Source organism: Dama dama, chromosome 12 (assembly GCF_033118175.1).
Source record: "Dama dama isolate Ldn47 chromosome 12, ASM3311817v1, whole genome shotgun sequence".
NCBI lineage: Eukaryota > Metazoa > Chordata > Mammalia > Artiodactyla > Cervidae > Dama > Dama dama.
The window spans coordinates 27,058,009-27,076,210 of NC_083692.1; the positions used below are offsets into that span (position 1 = coordinate 27,058,009).

At 44.8% G+C, this 18,202-nt stretch overlaps 2 protein-coding genes across 5 annotated transcripts in view; one reads left to right on the forward strand and one right to left on the reverse strand.

Moving 5' to 3' along the window:
* The window catches only part of ESR2 (estrogen receptor 2), a 44,437-nt gene extending 43,030 nt beyond the window's left edge, over positions 1–1,407 (forward strand). Inside the window, exon 8 of the mRNA XM_061156907.1 lies at positions 1,074–1,407. Coding sequence (XP_061012890.1) covers positions 1,074–1,260 — 187 coding nt within the window. The 3' untranslated portion in view covers positions 1,261–1,407. The remainder of the gene's footprint in view (positions 1–1,073) is intronic.
* Positions 1,408–9,526: 8,119 nt separating this feature from the next.
* Positions 9,527–18,202, reverse strand: part of SYNE2 (spectrin repeat containing nuclear envelope protein 2) — a 320,326-nt gene continuing 311,650 nt past the window's right edge. For all 4 annotated transcript variants that reach the window (XM_061156908.1, XM_061156910.1, XM_061156909.1 and 1 more), the window contains 8 exons: positions 16,781–16,895; positions 15,849–16,051; positions 14,591–14,791; positions 13,507–13,635; positions 12,291–12,482; positions 11,503–11,586; positions 10,967–11,016; positions 9,527–10,579 (listed from right to left, as the gene is read on the reverse strand). In XM_061156908.1, coding sequence (XP_061012891.1) covers positions 10,357–10,579; positions 10,967–11,016; positions 11,503–11,586; positions 12,291–12,482; positions 13,507–13,635; positions 14,591–14,791; positions 15,849–16,051; positions 16,781–16,895 — 1,197 coding nt within the window. In that variant the 3' untranslated portion in view covers positions 9,527–10,356. The remainder of the gene's footprint in view (positions 10,580–10,966; positions 11,017–11,502; positions 11,587–12,290; positions 12,483–13,506; positions 13,636–14,590; positions 14,792–15,848; positions 16,052–16,780; positions 16,896–18,202) is intronic.

An 18,202-nucleotide genomic window follows, 5' to 3' on the forward strand; every position in this document is an offset into this window, starting at 1 on the left:
CCGTCACCCAGGAGGAGGGTGGGGTGCTGGGGCTGGACAAGGGGAGAAGAGGAAGGAAGGTAAATGCTCCCTGGAGGAGGAGGAAAGTCTAGGGGCGGTGAGAAAGGACAACACACTCAAGAATTTTACCAAGGGGGAGGAAGTGGAAATGAGCTCTGCTTTGTTTACTCTTTAATGATTACTCAGCACACGACCATTTGCAGAGCAGAAACAGTCCATCCTCATTAATCACGGATCCTCTACTTGTGAATTTGCCTGCTTGCTAAAATGTATTTGTAACCCCCAAATCAATACTCATGGTGCTTTTGAGGTCATTTGAGGACATGTGCAGACTGGCAGAAAATTTGAGTTAGCCACACTTACGTTCCCAGCAGAGGTCATACCAGGTGTTGCTTGCTCTGCCTTCTCATTTCTGCTCTCAGAGTGTAAACAAGGGTGTCTTATATGGTCTATTTAGTACCTTGTTTTGGCATTTTGTGCTTTGTTGGAGACTTCACAGCCTAAAAAGGATCCCCAAGAATAGTGCTAAAGTGCTGTCTAGTTCCTAAGTGCAAGAAGCCTGTGATGTGCTTACAGAGAAAATGCATGTTAGATAAGTTTCGTTCAGGCATGAATTTTAGTGCTATAGGCTGTGAATGAAATGTTAATGGATCAATGATTTATGTTAAATAAGGCCCTTTAAACAATAACTCAGAAGAAACAAGATTATGTATTAATGGGCTGATGAAAATGTTGGGACCAGGATCTCTCATAACCTAACCCTTATTTCTCCCAGGAGCAATGGTTCAGTGTTTTCAAAGACCATGAAGATGTAACTGTGGTGTTCAGAGACCCCATCACACTATGGATCAAGTTGTTGGGGGTGGGTGGTGGGACACCATCGTCCATGGGACAATGGCTTCATCCTCACCTGCAGATCATTGGAGGAGCCAGATGCAAGAACCATAGAGCAGAGGGCTGGGGGTCGTGCTGGGGTGAAGGTGAGGACCAGCTCCATGGGGGAGAGTTGGGGAGATGTTAGGCTTCCTGTGGCTGCTTTAGGAAGGAATCTCAGCACCTTTTTGTCTCTCCAGTAACAAAGGCATGGAACACCTGCTCAACATGAAGTGCAAAAACGTGGTCCCTGTCTACGATCTGCTGCTGGAGATGCTAAATGCCCACACGCTTCGCGGCAACAAGTCTTTGGTCACAGGGTCTGAGCGCAACCTGGTGGAGGACAGTGAGAGCAAAGAGGGCTCCCAGAACCCCCAGGATCAGTGACGCCCAGCCCCGAGCTGTGGCCAGGCTGCAGAGAAGGTCAGAGGCTGAAGCGTGAACTCCAGCATGAACCGTGAGCCCCGCCAGAAGGGGGCGGGCTTCCTTGGCTTTCTGCCATGTGGTCCTTCCTGTGGCTCCTCAATGCCATCCTTTCCCGACCTCCCCATCTCCTGGGAGTCAGGGTGCAAAGCCAGTGCTCCTTGTCATCAGTGGGCAGAGTTTGAGCATAGGGTTTATGTCTGGCTTGGCCTCATGGGGGCTCATTGTGGTCGCTCCGTTACTTCCCATCTCCCTCCCACTCTTTGGAAAATATCTTAGGGATTTTGGAGTGACTGGAGGAAGCTGACTTGGAAGGGCTGTCAGGGGAGAAAGGGGAGAAAATGTAGGACACGCACAGAAGGGGACTAACCTTTTCTGTGCCACTTAAGCTGCCCTTTGATGCTTTGTATGCTGCCTTCTGGACCGCTTGATTGTAGGGTTGAAAACTGCAACGACCGTCAGCTAACTGGTTCCACATGCCTACCTCACAGGCCTGTGAGGATGGATGGTCATGCATTGCTATGATTCTGTCCAAGGCCAGAGGGAACGTGACCTAGGGAGCCAGTGGTCAGGCTGGGATGGGAGCCACATTCTTCCCCAAAAACCTTGCTGCCACCTTCCTGCAGGTCCACCCCTGTTGGTTTGCATTCAGAGAGCCTGTGAATTATTTTGGGTGTGTGTGTGTGTGTGTGTTTTCACCTCCATGGAGAAGAAATGTGGAGATGTGAATACTCTGCTCCTAGAATTGCCTTTCTTAAAACTCTTGTGTTCAAGGAGTTGAGTACGTGTGCTGGAGAAAGGACCAGTGTTTGCAGGAATGGGGTTTCTCCTGTGGGTGTGGGTCACAGCCACCATGCTTCCCTGGGGCAGCCACAACTGCCACATCAGCCACCCAGGGGAGACAGGGACACGGCAGGCTGTGTGTGTGTGAGGTGTGCTGATCCACAGAAGGATGAATAGCTACACACACGTCAGCATCAGCGTGTCAGGTTCAGGGTCAAACTGTATAGACGGGATGAACACACCACTTGAACAAGACTGTGAGCTCTATTAGAAAAGAGAGATAGTTAGGGTAATTATTTATAGCAAGAAAAAAGTCTTTTATACCCTAGGGCTCTTTTAAAATATTTTCTTATCAGAACATTTATATGGTGGGTTGGGTGAAATAAAAACTTAGTAAAATATTAATTCTTATTCCAAGTGGAACATAAATAGGACACGATGATAAAGCACCTCTGAAATTACAATTTTAACTCATTTTTTAAAAATTTAAGTTTTCGTACAAATTTTTAGGAGCATAGTGAATGCATAAAGCGAGTTTATGTCTATACTTTGGAAGAGAGCAGTTAGATAATCATGTGTGATTTTTGTGATGTTTTTAAAAATTACTTTGTAATAGGAGATTGAACACATTTTCTTTTTGAAAACAGTAAATACAGAATGTGCTCACCACAGTAAATCTAAGTCATTAGGAAGATTACATTCAATAACATAAGGTTGGTTTCTGCCAGTGTGATCTTGAATAATTGTTAATTTTGATATTGATGCAGTTTTACTAAAAATGTTGAGCAAAGCTGTATCAGAAACACTTGACCATGTACCAAGAAGAACACACTGTTGTCTATATCCTGAGGGGATTTGAAATTATTCTTAGTGACTCAGTGTTGTAGCTTTAGTGAGATTCAGTACAGCAGATACTTTAGGTTTTATAGGAACCAGGGAACCAGTGTTTTTTAGGTCAGTTTTCTTTCTTTCCAGTCAGTTTAGGACCCCCTATGGCAAACAAGGGGATGGAGGCTAGAGAGTGGGAAGTGGGAGGCAAAGAAGGCAGTTATTTGAAGAACAATTATTTGCTGATGAATTTCTCTTAATTGTATTTATAAAAAAGACTACCAGTTTGAAAAAAAACATTAAAGAAAACAACAAAAATAATACAGAATGAGGTTCAAGCCACCACCCCATGACTGCATAGTGAAGTTTTTCAGGTTGGATTTTGACGCCAAGGAAGGCATCCAATTGGTCTCAGGCATCCAAGCACCTGTCTGTGCCAAACCCTGTATGTCACCCACATGGTGCTTGCTGTCATGAAAACTCCTTCAGTGCCCACTGCCCATCTCCCACAAACACTCCTGTATGCTGCTTGAGGTTGCTTGTTTCACTGCATTTGGATTTAGCCCGTGAGGAGAAAGTTAACGCTTTTGGTCATTTCTTCTTGGCTGTGGTCTCACCTGATGTGCTGGAGATACAGGTGAGTCAGTCCAACCCGAGAGGCTGCCCTGGTGCAAGGCTGTCTCTTAGACTGGCATCTAGGCCAAGCAGGCAGTTGAGATAATATGGTGTGTAATTTAAAGGTGTTCTTTGTTTTGTTTTGAATACCCTAGGGTCCTTTCCCCCTTTCAGATGTAGTGTGTACATCTGTTCCCAGTTGCTCTAAATCCTTCCTCTAAGGATTGCAAACTGCAAAATCAGGCTGCTGTTTTTATGGGTTTTGAGTAAACCCTCCATGTTCATTTTAAAGATGAGCCATTTCTCTTAAACAGGGCTTTCTTTTAAATGTCTTCTATTTGGAGGGTATCTAACCACCCAAAGAGTTTCCCTGGTGGCTCAGACGGTAAAGAATCTGTGGGAGAACTGGGTTCAATCCCTGGGAGACCTGGGTTCAATCCCTGGGTAGGGAAGTTCCCCTGGAGGAGGAAATGGCAACCCATTCAGTATTCCTGCCTGGGAAATCCCATGGACAGAGGAGCCTGGCAGGTTATAGCCCATGGGGTCACAAAGAGTTGGACATGACTGGGCAACTAACACCAACCACCCAAATGGTCCATGGGCAACTTAAAATTCTCCCATCGCTGAGTACAGATTTCAGTGTTTTCAAGTTCAGTTTTTAAAAGGGATTAGCTAGGGAGAATAGGACCTGTGACAACTGTAAATAAGAATTAACTGAGTGTTGGGGAAAAAAAAATTACCCACTCAACTACATTTTATGTCTCATGGAAAAGGGATGCTCAGCTTTGCCTTAGATTTTTATGGTGAGATTTCTTTCCTCCACTTTGATCATTTAATGTGAGAAACTTACTTGTGGGAGATAAGTGACATTTGAGTTAAATTCCAAAAACATGTGTCTAATATAGGAATCATATGGAAAATTTTAATAAAATAATTAACATGGAATATTCTTAATACAGAAAACACAGTGTTCACGCAGGTTCCCAGGAGAGCTGGCAGCCCCTAAAGAGAACCCTCATGGGCCCCCCGGCAGAATGCACCGTGAGTTGTCCTCCTTCTAACTCTGTCTCCCTCTGCCCTCACCGCATCCTCTTGGTCTGGCCTCATGCCTCTCACATGCTCAGTGTCCACCAGGACTATCTACAAAGAATTCAACCCTAAAATAATTTTGAACTGATTTTTCTTCAAAAATTGTGGTAGGAAGAGAAAATAAAGTTGTCAGCTTAAAAACATTTCTGGAGGGTCTTAACTGTATTAAGAAATAATGCAAAATCAACAAAAGCTCTTCAGTGTGACAGTCTTTATCTGGGTTCCTTCCTTTGCTAACTCAGCTGGAAGGGCAATTATTTTTAGTTTCATAAAAAAAAATTATTAGTTCCCAATTCTTGGCAGAACTATGTTATATAATCATATATATAAGCTAAGTTGAAGCAATTCTAGAATGTTCTAGCGTGTGAAAACAGTTTATTTTAATATGCTAAGAAACTTGCATATATTAACACTTTTTCAAATTCAAAGGTGAACCTTCAGTTTCTAGTCTATTTTGAAACCAAACATTTTTATATAAGATTTGACACATTTCTTTAAGCTGCTAAAAAAATCTTAAAAGGACATTATAAAGGTTATATGAAGGAAATGATAAAAATACATTGTTTAATACCTAAAAATAGTACTTGTGGAACACGGACTGTGTGCCAGACACAGTGCTCAGTGCCTCATACATTCATATTTAATCCCCATACTAATTGCTGTTACCCCAGATTCCTGGTTGTGGAAACTAGAGTTCTAAGCAGATTTGCTCAAAGTCATATAGGGAGTAAGTGACATATAGGGAGTAAGTGAACGTAGGCAGTTGAAGTTCCAGTGCTGAAAGTAATCATTGCAACTTTAAAAAACTAAAGGAAAAATATTTTTAGACTGCAGAATCCATTTGTCAAATGCAGTCTGACATGTGTGGCTACTCTGGTTTCAAAGTGGGGTCTGCTTGTGGCCTCATTTCCAGAACACCCCTGTAGACAAGGAGTTCAGTCCCATCTTTTATACATGTGTAAAGCCCAGAGGGGTACACAGACCTGCCCAAGAGCATACAGCTACTGATGGCAGAACTTGGACCCGAATTCAGGTCTTCAGCTTGCCTGGCAAGCACCGCTCCTGCTACAGACTTGCTTCCACAGGAGGCTGCTGCTTGAGTCTCCGTGCACGGAGCAGAGACGGTTACGTTGTGGTTGCTTCTACTGCACCATCTACCTTCTCCATGCAGATGGGGTCTGTACAAAGCTTCACAGAATAACAGCCCTGGAAACAGGTGGGAAAAAAGATGATTTCTCTCATCCCGGCCCTCCCATGCTGGGCCTCTAAGCTCGTGGGCAGCACTGTGGTCACTTCCTCCTGTCTGCCACTATTTGCCCAGATGTGTTGCTGTGAGGGAGATTCCCTGGAAACTTACCTGTGTAAAATTCTCACACCTTTTAGGCACCGGTGCTTCCTCACCAAGTCTGGTCTACTGCAGTGCTTAAACACATGCATTTATTCGTATAGCTCTCCAAGTTGCTGGAACTTTCACTCCGGTGGCAGCTGGAAGATGTGCATTCTCTGCAGTGTTATCCTTATAACCCTTTTTGTTGAATTGGAATCAAGGATCCTTTTTCTTGTTTTGAATGCCTGTTTACTCGTGGGGCCAGTCAGTGTTCTGGGATGGTGGGCGTCCTTTATGGGAAAGACCAAGGTCTGATGATGCTAGCCCTGAACAGCTCCTGTGATCCTACAATCTGTGCTGCTGCGTTTCTCTCTCTCTGCTGCGTGTCTAAGTGCCATGACTGTAGGTCCTGTAACTTTGTTATTTGATGATCCTGTGTACCTCAGAGCCCGCTATAATTTACGATTTTTTTTTTTCAGATCAATGCTTTGTACCCTAAGCAGGCTTTTAATTATGGGCCTTTTGACAAATGAATGTTTGCTGTTGTGTGAAAGCAGATTTTGGTATCTGCTTTCCATTCCTCCAGGTATGACTTTTTCTTTGCTGTGTGCCTTTAATGTCTATGAGACTGTTGCAGAAAGAAGTTTAATGTGACATAAGCTAAATAAAGTGGTTTTTTTTTTTCATAGTTTTGGTTTTAGAAATGTATTTGTTGGGAATATAAGAACTTTCAATAATTGGGCTAAGTCATCAGTGTTCCCAATCTATTCTGAATTCTATTCTGTTTTAGGTTTGCAGAGCTCTTTAAGAATTTGATGAAAATCAGATACTGTTCCGGGAAAAAGGCACATAAACAAAATGCTTACATATCGAGTTAAGAGTCTCTGACTTAACCTTGAAGACTTTTTAAACAGCAGTCATTTAATCTTTAGTCAGCTAATTTCACACTTGTGATTTATGAACGAAGGCATTGTGTGATCAAGTAAAATGCAGCTCAGAAATATAAAAGTCCTGGTATGCAATGCATCAGTTTAGGGCGTGACCTTCTAAACTTAAAGAAAAAGTGGTGTTAATATTTTCACTTAAATTTCCCTGTAGGGTTATTGTAATCTTTGAAAAGAGATGCATTATTTTAGAGTTAAAAGAGACTTGGAGGTTGCGTGGTAAAACGAAGACAAATTCCCTTCCGCTGGTCCCTTTACGCAAAGCTGCTGGTGAAGTGCGCACGTCCTGGAGTGTCTGAGCCACAGCAGGGCCACCAGTGCTGAAGTCTGTGCTTCATCTACTGACAAGCTGCCCTGGCTCCCCTGAGGTCTGCGCTTTGCAGAGATGAGAGCAGTATTGGGATTGCTTCAGGTCCATGTGTCTCCCGAGTGTCAAGAGATGCAGGTTAGGACCAGGTAACCAAGCAACTAGATCAGTAACTTTTTTTTTTTTTTTTTTTAATACTCTTTTCCATTATGGTTTATCATAGAATATTGAATATAGTTCTCTGTGCTATACAGTAGGACCTTGTTTATCCATTCTCTACATGAAAGCTTACGTCTGCTAACCCCAACCTTTCACTCCATCCTTGCCCCAACCCTCTCACCTTTGGCAGCCACCATCTGTTCTGTGTCTGTGGTTCTGTTTCTGTTTCATAGGTAGGTTCATTCGTGTCACAGTCCACATATAAGGGTTACCATATTGTCTTTCTCTTTCTGACTTGCATGATAATCTCTAGTTGTATTCATGTTTTGCAGCTGGTGTTATTTTGTTCTTTTTCACAGCTGAGTGATATTGCATATATGTAACACATCTTTATCCATGCATCTGTTGATGGACATTTAGGTTGTTTTGATGTTTTGGCTACTGTGAATAGGGCTCCTGTGAACACAAGGGTGCATTTATCTTTATGAATTATAGTTGTCTGGATATATGCCCAGGTGGCTGACAACTCTATTTTTAGCCCTCCTAAGGAGACTTCATACTATTTTCCACAGTGGTTACACCAATTTACATCCTCACCAACAGTGTAGGAGGTTCCCTTTTTTCCACATCCTCTCCAGCATTTGTTGATTATTTTACTGAGGCATAATTGATTTACAGTGTTGTTAGTTTTAGGTGTTTAACAAAGTGAATCTGTTATACATATATCCACTCTCTTTTAGATTCTTTTCTCATATGTCACAGAGTTCCCTGTGCTATACAGTAGGTCCTTATTATCTGTTTTATATATAACAGTGTGTATGTGTCAATACCAATCTTCCAATTTATCCATTTTCCACCCTTACCCCTCAGTAACCATAAGCTTATTTTCTAATCTGTAACTATTTTGTTTTTGTAGATAAGTTCATTTGTAGCTTTTTTAGATTCCACATATAAGCCATATTATGATATTTGTCTTTCTCTGACTTCCTTCACTCAGTTTGAGAATCTCTAGGTCCATCCATATTGCTGCAGAAGGCATTAGTTCTTTTTTATGGCTGAGCAATATTCCACTGTGTATATATATATATATGTGTGTGTGTGTATGTACACATAAACCACACCTTCTTTACCCATTCCTCTGTTGATGGACACTTAGGTTGCTTCCATGTTGCTGGCTATTGTGAATGGTGCTGTAGTGAACATAGGGGTGCACAGTAGACTTTTTGATGATGGCTGTCTGTGTGAGGTGGTACCTCATTGTAGTTTTGATTTGCTTTTCTCTAGTAATGTTGAGCATCTTTCCCCATGCCTATTGGCCATCTGTATTTCTTCTTTGAAAAATTGTCTGGGTCTTCTGTCCATTTTTGGATTGGTTTTTGTTGTTGTTGAGTTGTACGAGCTGTTTGTATATTTTGGAAATGAAGCCCTTGTTGGTCGCATCGTTTACAAATACTTTCTCTCATTCTGTAGGTTGTCTTCTTGCCAAATGACTTCCTTTGCTATGCCAAAGCTGGTTAAGTTTGATTAGATTCCATTTATTTTTATTTCTATTGCCTTGGGAGACTGACCTAAGAAAACACTGGTGCCCTTTATGTCAGAGAATGTTTTACCTATGATCTCTTCTAGGAGTTTTATGGTATCATGTCTTAAGTCTTTAAGCCATTTTGAGTTTATTTTTGTGCGTGGTGTGTCCTAACTCCACCAATTTACGTGCAGATGTCCAACTTTCCCAGCACCACTTGCTGAAGAAACTGTCTTTCTCCCACTGTATATTGTTGCCTCCTTGGTGGAAGATCAATTGATCGTAAGTGTGTGGGTTTATTTCTGGGCTCTCTATTCTGTTCTATTTGGATCAGTAACTTATCATTACACTCTTTGTTTGGGTGGGAAATAAATAGTGGTGCTGGGATTGTAGGAAAGGCAGATGGCTTTGTCTGTTAACATTCATTAAACACTATGTGTTAGTTGGCTCTGGAGGGAGCTGGGGATAAAAAATCTGAATGAAATGATCCTTTCACATCCACCCTGTGCTGCCCTCATGACCCCTACAAAACAGTAGAATATAAATCTTAGCTCAAAATTAGTAAAACCAATAAAACCCCTCAAATATTTTTTGTTCTATGGAGGATTATGCATGATATTTAATGGCTTTGTAAATATAATCCAGTATGACAAAGGTATGGCTTTTTTGTTTTAATGAGAAACATCTGAGTTGTACATACCACAAACAGCTTCAAGTTTCTGCATCAGTCCCCCATGGTCAAACAATTAAAACCTGAAGCATGACTTTTAAGTGTGAAAAAGTCTTATAAAATTAACTTACAAAAATGTCCCTATCAAGTCCGTGGTTTGGCATTTACTGTACATTAGTCAAAAAAGCTCAAGCTAAAATCTGTTTTAAAAAAATCAAAGTTTACATTATTCATACAGATTCTGCATTGTTAAAAAATATGCACAAATAACCACATCCATGCAATATAATTTCTTTAAAAATTTAAAGCAGTATAAAGAGCAGACCTAAGTACTGAACAGATCATTTTGGTTTTATAACCTGTAGCTCAAGATTGCTGCTGATTGAAGTAAAATTAATTCTAAACAAACATCTTAAATATGATTGTTTCAATCAATCAGCCAAGGGTGTGTGAGTTTCTGAACCATTTCCAAGGTGGAATCTGCTTGTTTCTATAACATATATACTATATGATGAATACTACTGTTCACTGACCATATTCACTACGTTTTAATAATGTGGTTTGACAAATCAGAATTCACAAAGTGCTTGGCTCTTCAGGAAACTGCTGTTTCCAAAGATCCTGAATCCAATCAACTGAGCTTTGCCAAACTGCTCAGAGTGACTGCTGCCCAGGGTCCTGAGAGAGCTCTCCCAAGTCAAGCCCAGAGGGAGGTGTCCGCAGCTGGTGGCCCTTGGACCAGTGCTCAGAGTCACTCACAGGTTGGACACCAAGTCGACAGGCTGGCGGCGTGGTGCTGCGGGCCAGGCTGAGCCTCTATGTCGGGGGTGGCCCGTTGGTGTACCGCAGCATGGGGTAGAAGGACCTGGCAAAGTTGTTAGCCTGAGTGCAGCTGTAGTCCTCTTCGGAGGAGGGCAGCAGGCAGGCCAGGAGCAGCAGCAGCAGCAGCAGCAGCTGGAGGGGCAGTGCCGCCCGGATCACCCGAGAAAGGAAGGAGCGCTGGGGCTTGGCGCTCTCGGGGGCAGCGGGACTGGGCACCCTGGCAACAGAGGAAGGGAGAGGTGAGAGCTGACTGGGAGTTTCCGGAGACCTCCCGTCACCTGAGCCCCTGCTTGTGTAAAGACCAACATGAGGACTGAGGTTAGAATGGGGCCAGCAGGGACTTCCTGCTGGTCCAGTGGCTGACTCCGTGTTCCCAGTGCAGGGGGCCTGGGTTTGATCCCTGGTCAGGGAACTAGAGCCAGCATGCTGCAACTAAAGGATTCCAAGTTCCGAAACTAGGACCCGGCACGGAAGAGAAGCCTAGCTCTACCCCTTCTAAATGGTAGAAAAGCAGTTTTTACAAAGACCTTGAGAGAGGCATTGGCAAGCCCGCTGGGGGAGAGTTTAGGGCAGGAACCCACTGCTGTTACTGTGACGCTGTTACCTGCTGGCCGTTTTGTTCTTCTCTTTTGTAGCTTTCTCTGCTTCAAACTGCTATATAAAAATAATCCAGTTAGCAAACTGAAGATAATTTAGCTCTGTGAATGATAAAACATTCTTTCTTAAGTTATACATGTTTCTTAGGTTGTCTTCCTGCCAAGCTTTTGAGATTAGAGTGATACGTTCGAGATTACACTCTGAGGTAAGAAAATACTGGGTTAAACTAGCAAGAGTATCACTTTTCCTGTCTGTTGCGCTGTTGCTGATGGAGAGATCAAGAAGCCCCTTCAGCAGTGCCCAGAGGGCTCCCAACTTCCACAATCCCAGGGAAGAGTTCTGAGCGCAGGACAGCCTTTCAGTCAGGTCTTTAAAAGTTTTTTCCCCCAAATCTTTGAAGTAAGCCACTCCACTGATCAGACTGAAGGATAAATCTGCACTATCGTGAAATCCTGGAAGGGGGCTTGGAGGTCCAAGTCCCTGTCATCTCAGTAACTTTCAACAGTGACTAGTGTGGTTCCCTCGGCGGGAAGGGGCTCTCACCTGGGCTTGAGGAGCTGGCGCAGACGCTGCTAGAGGCCCTCTGTGGTCTACCTCGTCCACACTGGGCAGAGGTGAGTCTGGGTTCTGAAATCCACACAAGAGTTCAGGGAAACGGAAGGCTCTGAAAAGTCTCAAGAGAACAGAACCTGCTTCCCACAGTTTCTTCACTGTACCACTTACTCGTCCCCCACTCTGATCTTTCTAGAAGGAGGAGCTCTTCTAGTGCGCTCACTCCCTGCTTCTAAAATGGCCTTCCTCAGGCTAGAGGGACTGTAAACAAGGTGAGGCCAGTCACATGCAGCCCACATGAGCAGGGACAGACAGCTGGACACGTGATGTAATAGCGTGGCCACATAATCTGGGCTGCACGGGAGGAGAGGTGTGTACTCTGGGATGGAGGGGAGGGGCTGCCCTACATCTGGTGAGTCACTTGTTCTGAGCTGAATCACAGTTTAGAGAAGATAGTAGGCAAATCAGAGCGTGGTCAGAAGAGAGTGACCAGGACAGTGAGAGGACCAGGAACTGTCACATGAGAAAAGTGAGGACATGAAGGCGGAAATGACGGAGGGACTTGGCTTGTTTGCCACACGCCCCCAGCCACACTGATGGCTACTGCTGTCACCTCCTCCTCATAGATGACAAAACGACTTTAAAGAGCTTTGATAACTTGTTCAGGCCACACCGCAGACGGGGCAGGGCTCCTTCCTCCCCAAGCAGGGCCGTAACATAGCTTTTCCGTTTGCATCTAACAGGACAATTTTATATTTAAGAGCTACAAGGGGACTCACCTGGCTTTGCTGCAAGGACACTAAGTCTTGGGACACTTGCTCAAGTAACTGTTTGAGTTTCTTTTCAATAACATGGACCTTCTCTTCAGCCTCAATGTAGTCTTCTCCATGCCCCTTGATAAGCAGGGTGCTGGAAATCTCTTGTAAGGAGTTTACTTGAGGTTGACGTTCTACTAGTTCCTTTTCCAGTTGCTAGAAATAAAAAAAGTGTGTAAAACAGTTGCTTATCAAAAGGGAAGTGAGTGTGGCCAGAAGAAGCTTTCTCAGTGCTGGGAAAGTTCCGGGATGGATGGTGGCTGGTGCTCATCCAGAACCACCCCCTTCTCTTTGCTGGTCCCCAAGCCTGGCATCATCTAGATAGCAGGTTGGTCACACTCCATCCCTATTTTTTCTTTGACAAATTCTTTGTCATTCTGGAGAGGTGATATTGGAGAAATTAGAGGAAATGAGTGAGAGGGTGGTTTGGGAAGACTAGGCCCTCATCCAGTAATGGCAGGAAGTAGAGAGAAAATCTAAAGTGGATAAATTGAGAGAGCGCAGCTTATGCATACTAGGTTAGAGAGGAATTGAGTAAATCTGCTTGTATTGTCTTGCTTGATGCCTAAAGTGGTAGCCGCTAGACAATATCTGTCTACTTAAAGTAATTAGAAGTTTACTGCTCTGGAGACTGAGGCTTTACAAAGATTTTAATACAAAAAATATTTTTTAAACAATGACCAGCATTGCGATTAAATTTAAAATATTAAACCACATACAAATACATGGATAAAAATGTCACCCTGAGTGCAAGTGAGAATATATGGGTCTCATCTTCACTTGTTGGTGAAATATACACAAACACAACTACCCACCCCACCCCCCCTCCAGGAGAAAGACTGTGTATGCGGATATAGAAAATTCATATAGCTCATCAGGGCTGCAGGGCAACTGAACACCGTATTTCTTCCCAAATGAGCTCTGTTCACAAGGGAAAAAGACTTCAAATGGCCTCAGGATATTGCTAAATGCCTACAGCCCTAGTTCTTGAGTGGTTTAGACTTTCTGCTCTGAACCATGGTTCTTCATCCTCGCACTCGTCCTGCTTCGGAACAGCAGAGGGATGCCAACCTGGAACACGAGGGCAGAACACCAGTGGACATTGTTTCCAGAATTGCCAGGTGAGGCCACTCGGTACATAGGCCAGTGGTAGCGCAGGGTCCCTTAGGAGAAAACTTACCATGAGTTCTTCCTGACACGCCAGGAGAACCTGGGGGTCTGCCTCCGGGTCAGTGACATGAGCTTTCTCCCGCCGGCTCTCAGCACTTGCTAACCACAGCAGCAGACTTTGACTCAGCTGGTGAAAGTCCTTAAAAAGAACAGACATCAGAGCACTGCCCTTTCTGACTGTGAAGGCAGGTGTGCCGGGAAGCAGCTTGCTGTTGATAATCCATCAACATCACCTGCTCTTCTGGGTTTTATTCAGTGACTAAAAGGGCCAGATTTAAACTAGAGGCCAGGGCCCCCCCCACAGGAGGGAAAGCAGGACAGGAAAGCAGTTGGAACGTCCCAGGAGGCATGCTGAACTCTGCCAAGTGCAAGGTGTCAGCTGAAAGGTGGGTGTCAGGACGCCCCACACAAATTACCCAAAGAATGTGCTGATTCAGTGATCGAGGGAGACCCTCAACTGAACAGACCGTGGCCCAGGGACAGGGCTGCAGCTGGGCTCGCTGGTGGGCTCCTGTTCTCTAAGATGGGGTCAGAGCTAACCCGGGCTGGCCATGTACTGTGTGTCAGGTGCTGGGCCAAGGTTACTAAACATGTGTAGTTGTAGAAAATACCCTGGGAGGTAGGCACTGGAATTATCCCCATTTTTCAGATGAGAAAACTGAGGTCTAGTAGGTTCAGTGCTTTTCCCCACAGTCACACAGCTACTAAAGCTAGAGCTGGGTTAAGCTGCTCTCTTCTTCCAGGGCCAGATCTCTTAATCACTCTGCTATCCAGCCTTCTTGGCAAAAGGACAGACATGGTGCAGTGCTGGTGTGACATTTCCAGCCTACTGAAACGCTTGCTGGAACCCATATACTACGGATGGGCCTGGATGGCAGAGTGGGAAACACAGGGTGAACATCAGGTATCTGAGAAGACAGCAGGTGGGCCTCTTGGGAGACAAACAGTAAAGCACATGCTTCTTAAGCACAAGCCATATTTGGCTGCGCCAGAGCAGCCTGATGATGATAAAAATATCTCTTCTCCCGCCCACGTGGGCCTGGCTGTGCCCCGGACTAGGCCTTGGGCACTGGCTGGGTGCTGAGTCGGCGTACCTGGCACTGCATGAGCGATCGCCGCAAACCCTCTCTCCAGCTCTCCACCGTGCCCAGGGCCGTGTTCCAGCGCAGGGTCAGCTGGCCAACTCTATCTTGGAGTTCTTTGGACTCGGCGCTCTCGCTCTGCAGAAATTCTTTGCTGTTCACGTTGACGGAGACCACCAAGGCCTTATAGCTGTCAAAGGCTTTCAGTATCTCCTACCGCAGAGGGAAAAGGCTGGGTCAGGCACTCTGAAAACAGTGACGTGGGGTTCATTTTGAACCTCTGTGGGGAACAGATCTTCCAGACAGCCCTCGGAGCTGTGGCCCCGGATACCAGAGAAGCGTGGCCTGTGACTGGCTGAGAGGCATCAGGTGAGGGAGTTGCCCTACAAGGTCACAACTTGGCCGGCCAGCTGACCAGGCCCAGGGCGGCGGCCTGTCTCCTGGTGGACCAGCTATACCGGAGGCATGAATGGACCTCCTGACCTCTATTTGGCTTAATAACATTTCTGGATCAGATTAAAAAAGTCTTCCAAGTAAAGCACATGAAGCTATCTAGCATTTGCCTCTTAAGTATCACAGAGGTGTTATTTCTTAGGATGAATGGTAACCCCTGATATATCAAGGCACACAGTAAAACAATAGTACAAATGTGAAGACTGCCTGGATACCCCAAAACTCCTATCCTGGGTCCTCTTAGGGGACCAGGCTCATGTGCAGAGCAAACCCAAAGTGCAGCGCTCAAACCACCCTTCTCCTAGGGCCAGTTCTGGTAGGGCCAGGGCTGACTGTGTGGGTGATAACTCCACTGTAACTCCTGAGCTGAGTTACAGATCAGGCTACAGAATTTGTCAGTGGGTAAGCCGCCCTCCTCCCCACCCTCAACACCACCCCAGTGCTGCCTGCACATAGTTTGGAAGGGTATTTCTAAGCTGCCTGCCCACGGCCACTGGTGCCTCCATAAGAGTATAGGGGTCCCTCTGCAGTCAGATCAGAGCTGCACCTCCCCAGCACTGCTCTGGGCTCTGGGGATGCTCTGGCATCTGGGCTTTGGCTTTGCTCTGCTCTGGGATTTGGAGATGCTCCTCTGAATTAAAATACAAACTTCACCTGTCTCCTTGCTGGTTACAGAAGTGAAGCAGGAGAGACTACAGAGCACACGCTGCGTGCACGCCGCCTCCGATGCAGCTAGCAGATCTGACATGCTTGTACACAGAGCCAGTAGTTTGCACGTGCGTTCTGAAGCCCTCTTCCCCCCTACACTCTCACTCACCTTCAGCTTCTTCACTTGGAGTTCCATTTCTTGCATATCAGAGGGAGGTTCTGCCAGCTTTAACGTCTCCAGCTCTGCTCCAGTTTTTTCCAGCCAAGGGGTGATGTTGCTGATATCAGAGTTCAGCTTCTGCAGGTTTTGTTTTTTTCTGAGCTTATTGTGAAGTTCTTGTGCTTGGATCAGTTCCCATCTGTCAAAGGCACCTGGAATAAAAAAGCCACCAATAAAAAGAAGCAATAATGCAAACAGATTTCTCTGCTTCCAACTAATTCAGGGTCACGGTGATAAAACCTGGAGGCGATGCTCCTTGCAGGAGGCCCAGGGTTTGGGGGTTAGCACTTCCCCCGAGTGTGAAACAGCATGTTTCCCCAGCTCTGACTCAAGGCCTGTGCCAGCACACTCTCACAGGGCCTGGAACAAGGTGTGGAGTGGCTAGGAGGCCCAACATGTTGCCAAGATGCACTGTGGTCCCATGTTCAACACTCCAGTTCATGCTGTATTTAAGATGCTCTGTCCTGTCCATGAATGATCAGGTCAATGCTATGAACTTGACTTATTGTCTGGTGAGTCATTACTTTTATGGTAAAAGGAGACACCTGACACACTCTTTGATTATCATCTTCATGTCTGATCTTTACACACAAGCAAAGTCATGCAGGTGCAAACAGGCCCTTCATCATATGAGGCTCATTTTGTCAATATTTAAAGAATAGATGCGAAAGTAAAGTGAATAGCCTAGGAATTTGTTCATAAATAAAAGTCAGCTGGATCTAAAATAACATTGGCAGCTCTAGGTCAAGTTCAGAAGTTTGGTGAATCAGGTAATTGGTCAGTTCCTAGTTAAAGTTCTGTTGAGCAGAGACTTAGAGTAAATGTCTAACCAACCCAAGACATAGTCTCTGCCTCTGATCAACTGCCTGATCTAACTGTACCTGGCTGCTGCCCAGTGAGGGCGGCCAGGTCTTCGTCTTCCTGCTGTGCACTGCCAGTCAGAACCCCTGGATCTTCCTTGACACCTTCAGTCCCTGGAGACAACAGCAGTTTTACCTAGAATGAGACAATTTTTACATTACCATCTATAAATTTTAAAGGCTGTCTGAAGACTGTCTTGGTTCATTAACAGGTAAGAAATGAAGATATGGGAGCCCTTTCCTTCAAAGGGTAACTTGCTGGTAATACAGGGGCACTTAAGTGTATGGGTAGCATTTGTAAGGAGCAGAACTGATGGCAAAAATAAAGTCTCATCAAAGGCCCAGGGAGGGGGAAGCAGGTGAGAGGTCAATGTTGGGAACAGAATGGCCTGATTTAATGTGAGGCTTCCTAATGCTCCCCTATTGAACTGTGCAAAAAGACCAAACAATTGTTGAGCCTACCAGACTGTACTGTGTTAGCACTTTAACATTTGCACAGATTTTTAGAAAATTTTCATTATCCCTCCCAGTCACTCTGTAGAACTGATTTGCATTATCATCACCAGGAATTAGAAACAACGCACAAATCTGCCCAGTAGGGTCCTTCGTGACAAACCTTTACCTTTCAGTGCACATACCGACTCTTCTGTTATCACAGAGCTGATTGGGTTGTTACCTCAGGCCTTCCCAAAATTAAATGTATATTTTTTAGAAAAGTCATGTTTTTTGGACTGTGTCCATATGGTCTATTTGTGTGGAAGAAAAATTAAAAAAAGCCAAAAACCCCTCAGATTTGTGACTGCAGACACATCCAAAAAGGTTGAGCTTTTGAAAGTGGCCAGGTAAGAACACAAGCATAGTCACCTGGAGAGGCCACACCACATGCCCTGGATGTAAAGCAAAAAGTGAGGTGCTGGGGTCTCTCCCTGGGGCTGTCGGGTCTTACTGTGCACCACGAAGGGACAGAGTTAAAATGATAACTGCTTGCTGAAGAGTTTCTGAGTTGGGTACAGACAACCCATTATCAAAGGACTAGGGTCTGACCATGTTTAGGTAGAATCCTCTCCACCGTCTAGCAACATTCACTCCTACATGCAGAGGGGCCTTTGAGGATGAATCTAGTGATGCTCACATCACTTTTGGGTTCTCTAAGAGATGACACTAAAAATGTATGAGACGTTTTAATTTCGACTTGCTGGTCACTAATTCTCAATACTGAGAATGATCTGGGGCCAACATTAAATCCTAGGCTTGGCTGGCCCCTGACAGCTGCATAACCAGAGTGTGGCCAGGACTTATGTTGCCTGAGGAACATGTAACTCAGAAGGGACAGTCACCGGCAGAACAACAAATCGTATACAGCAGTGATAATAATGCTGGTGACCTTATTTATATTTTCATACACATTAATCCTAGCAACAATTATGTAAGGTAGATTTTTGT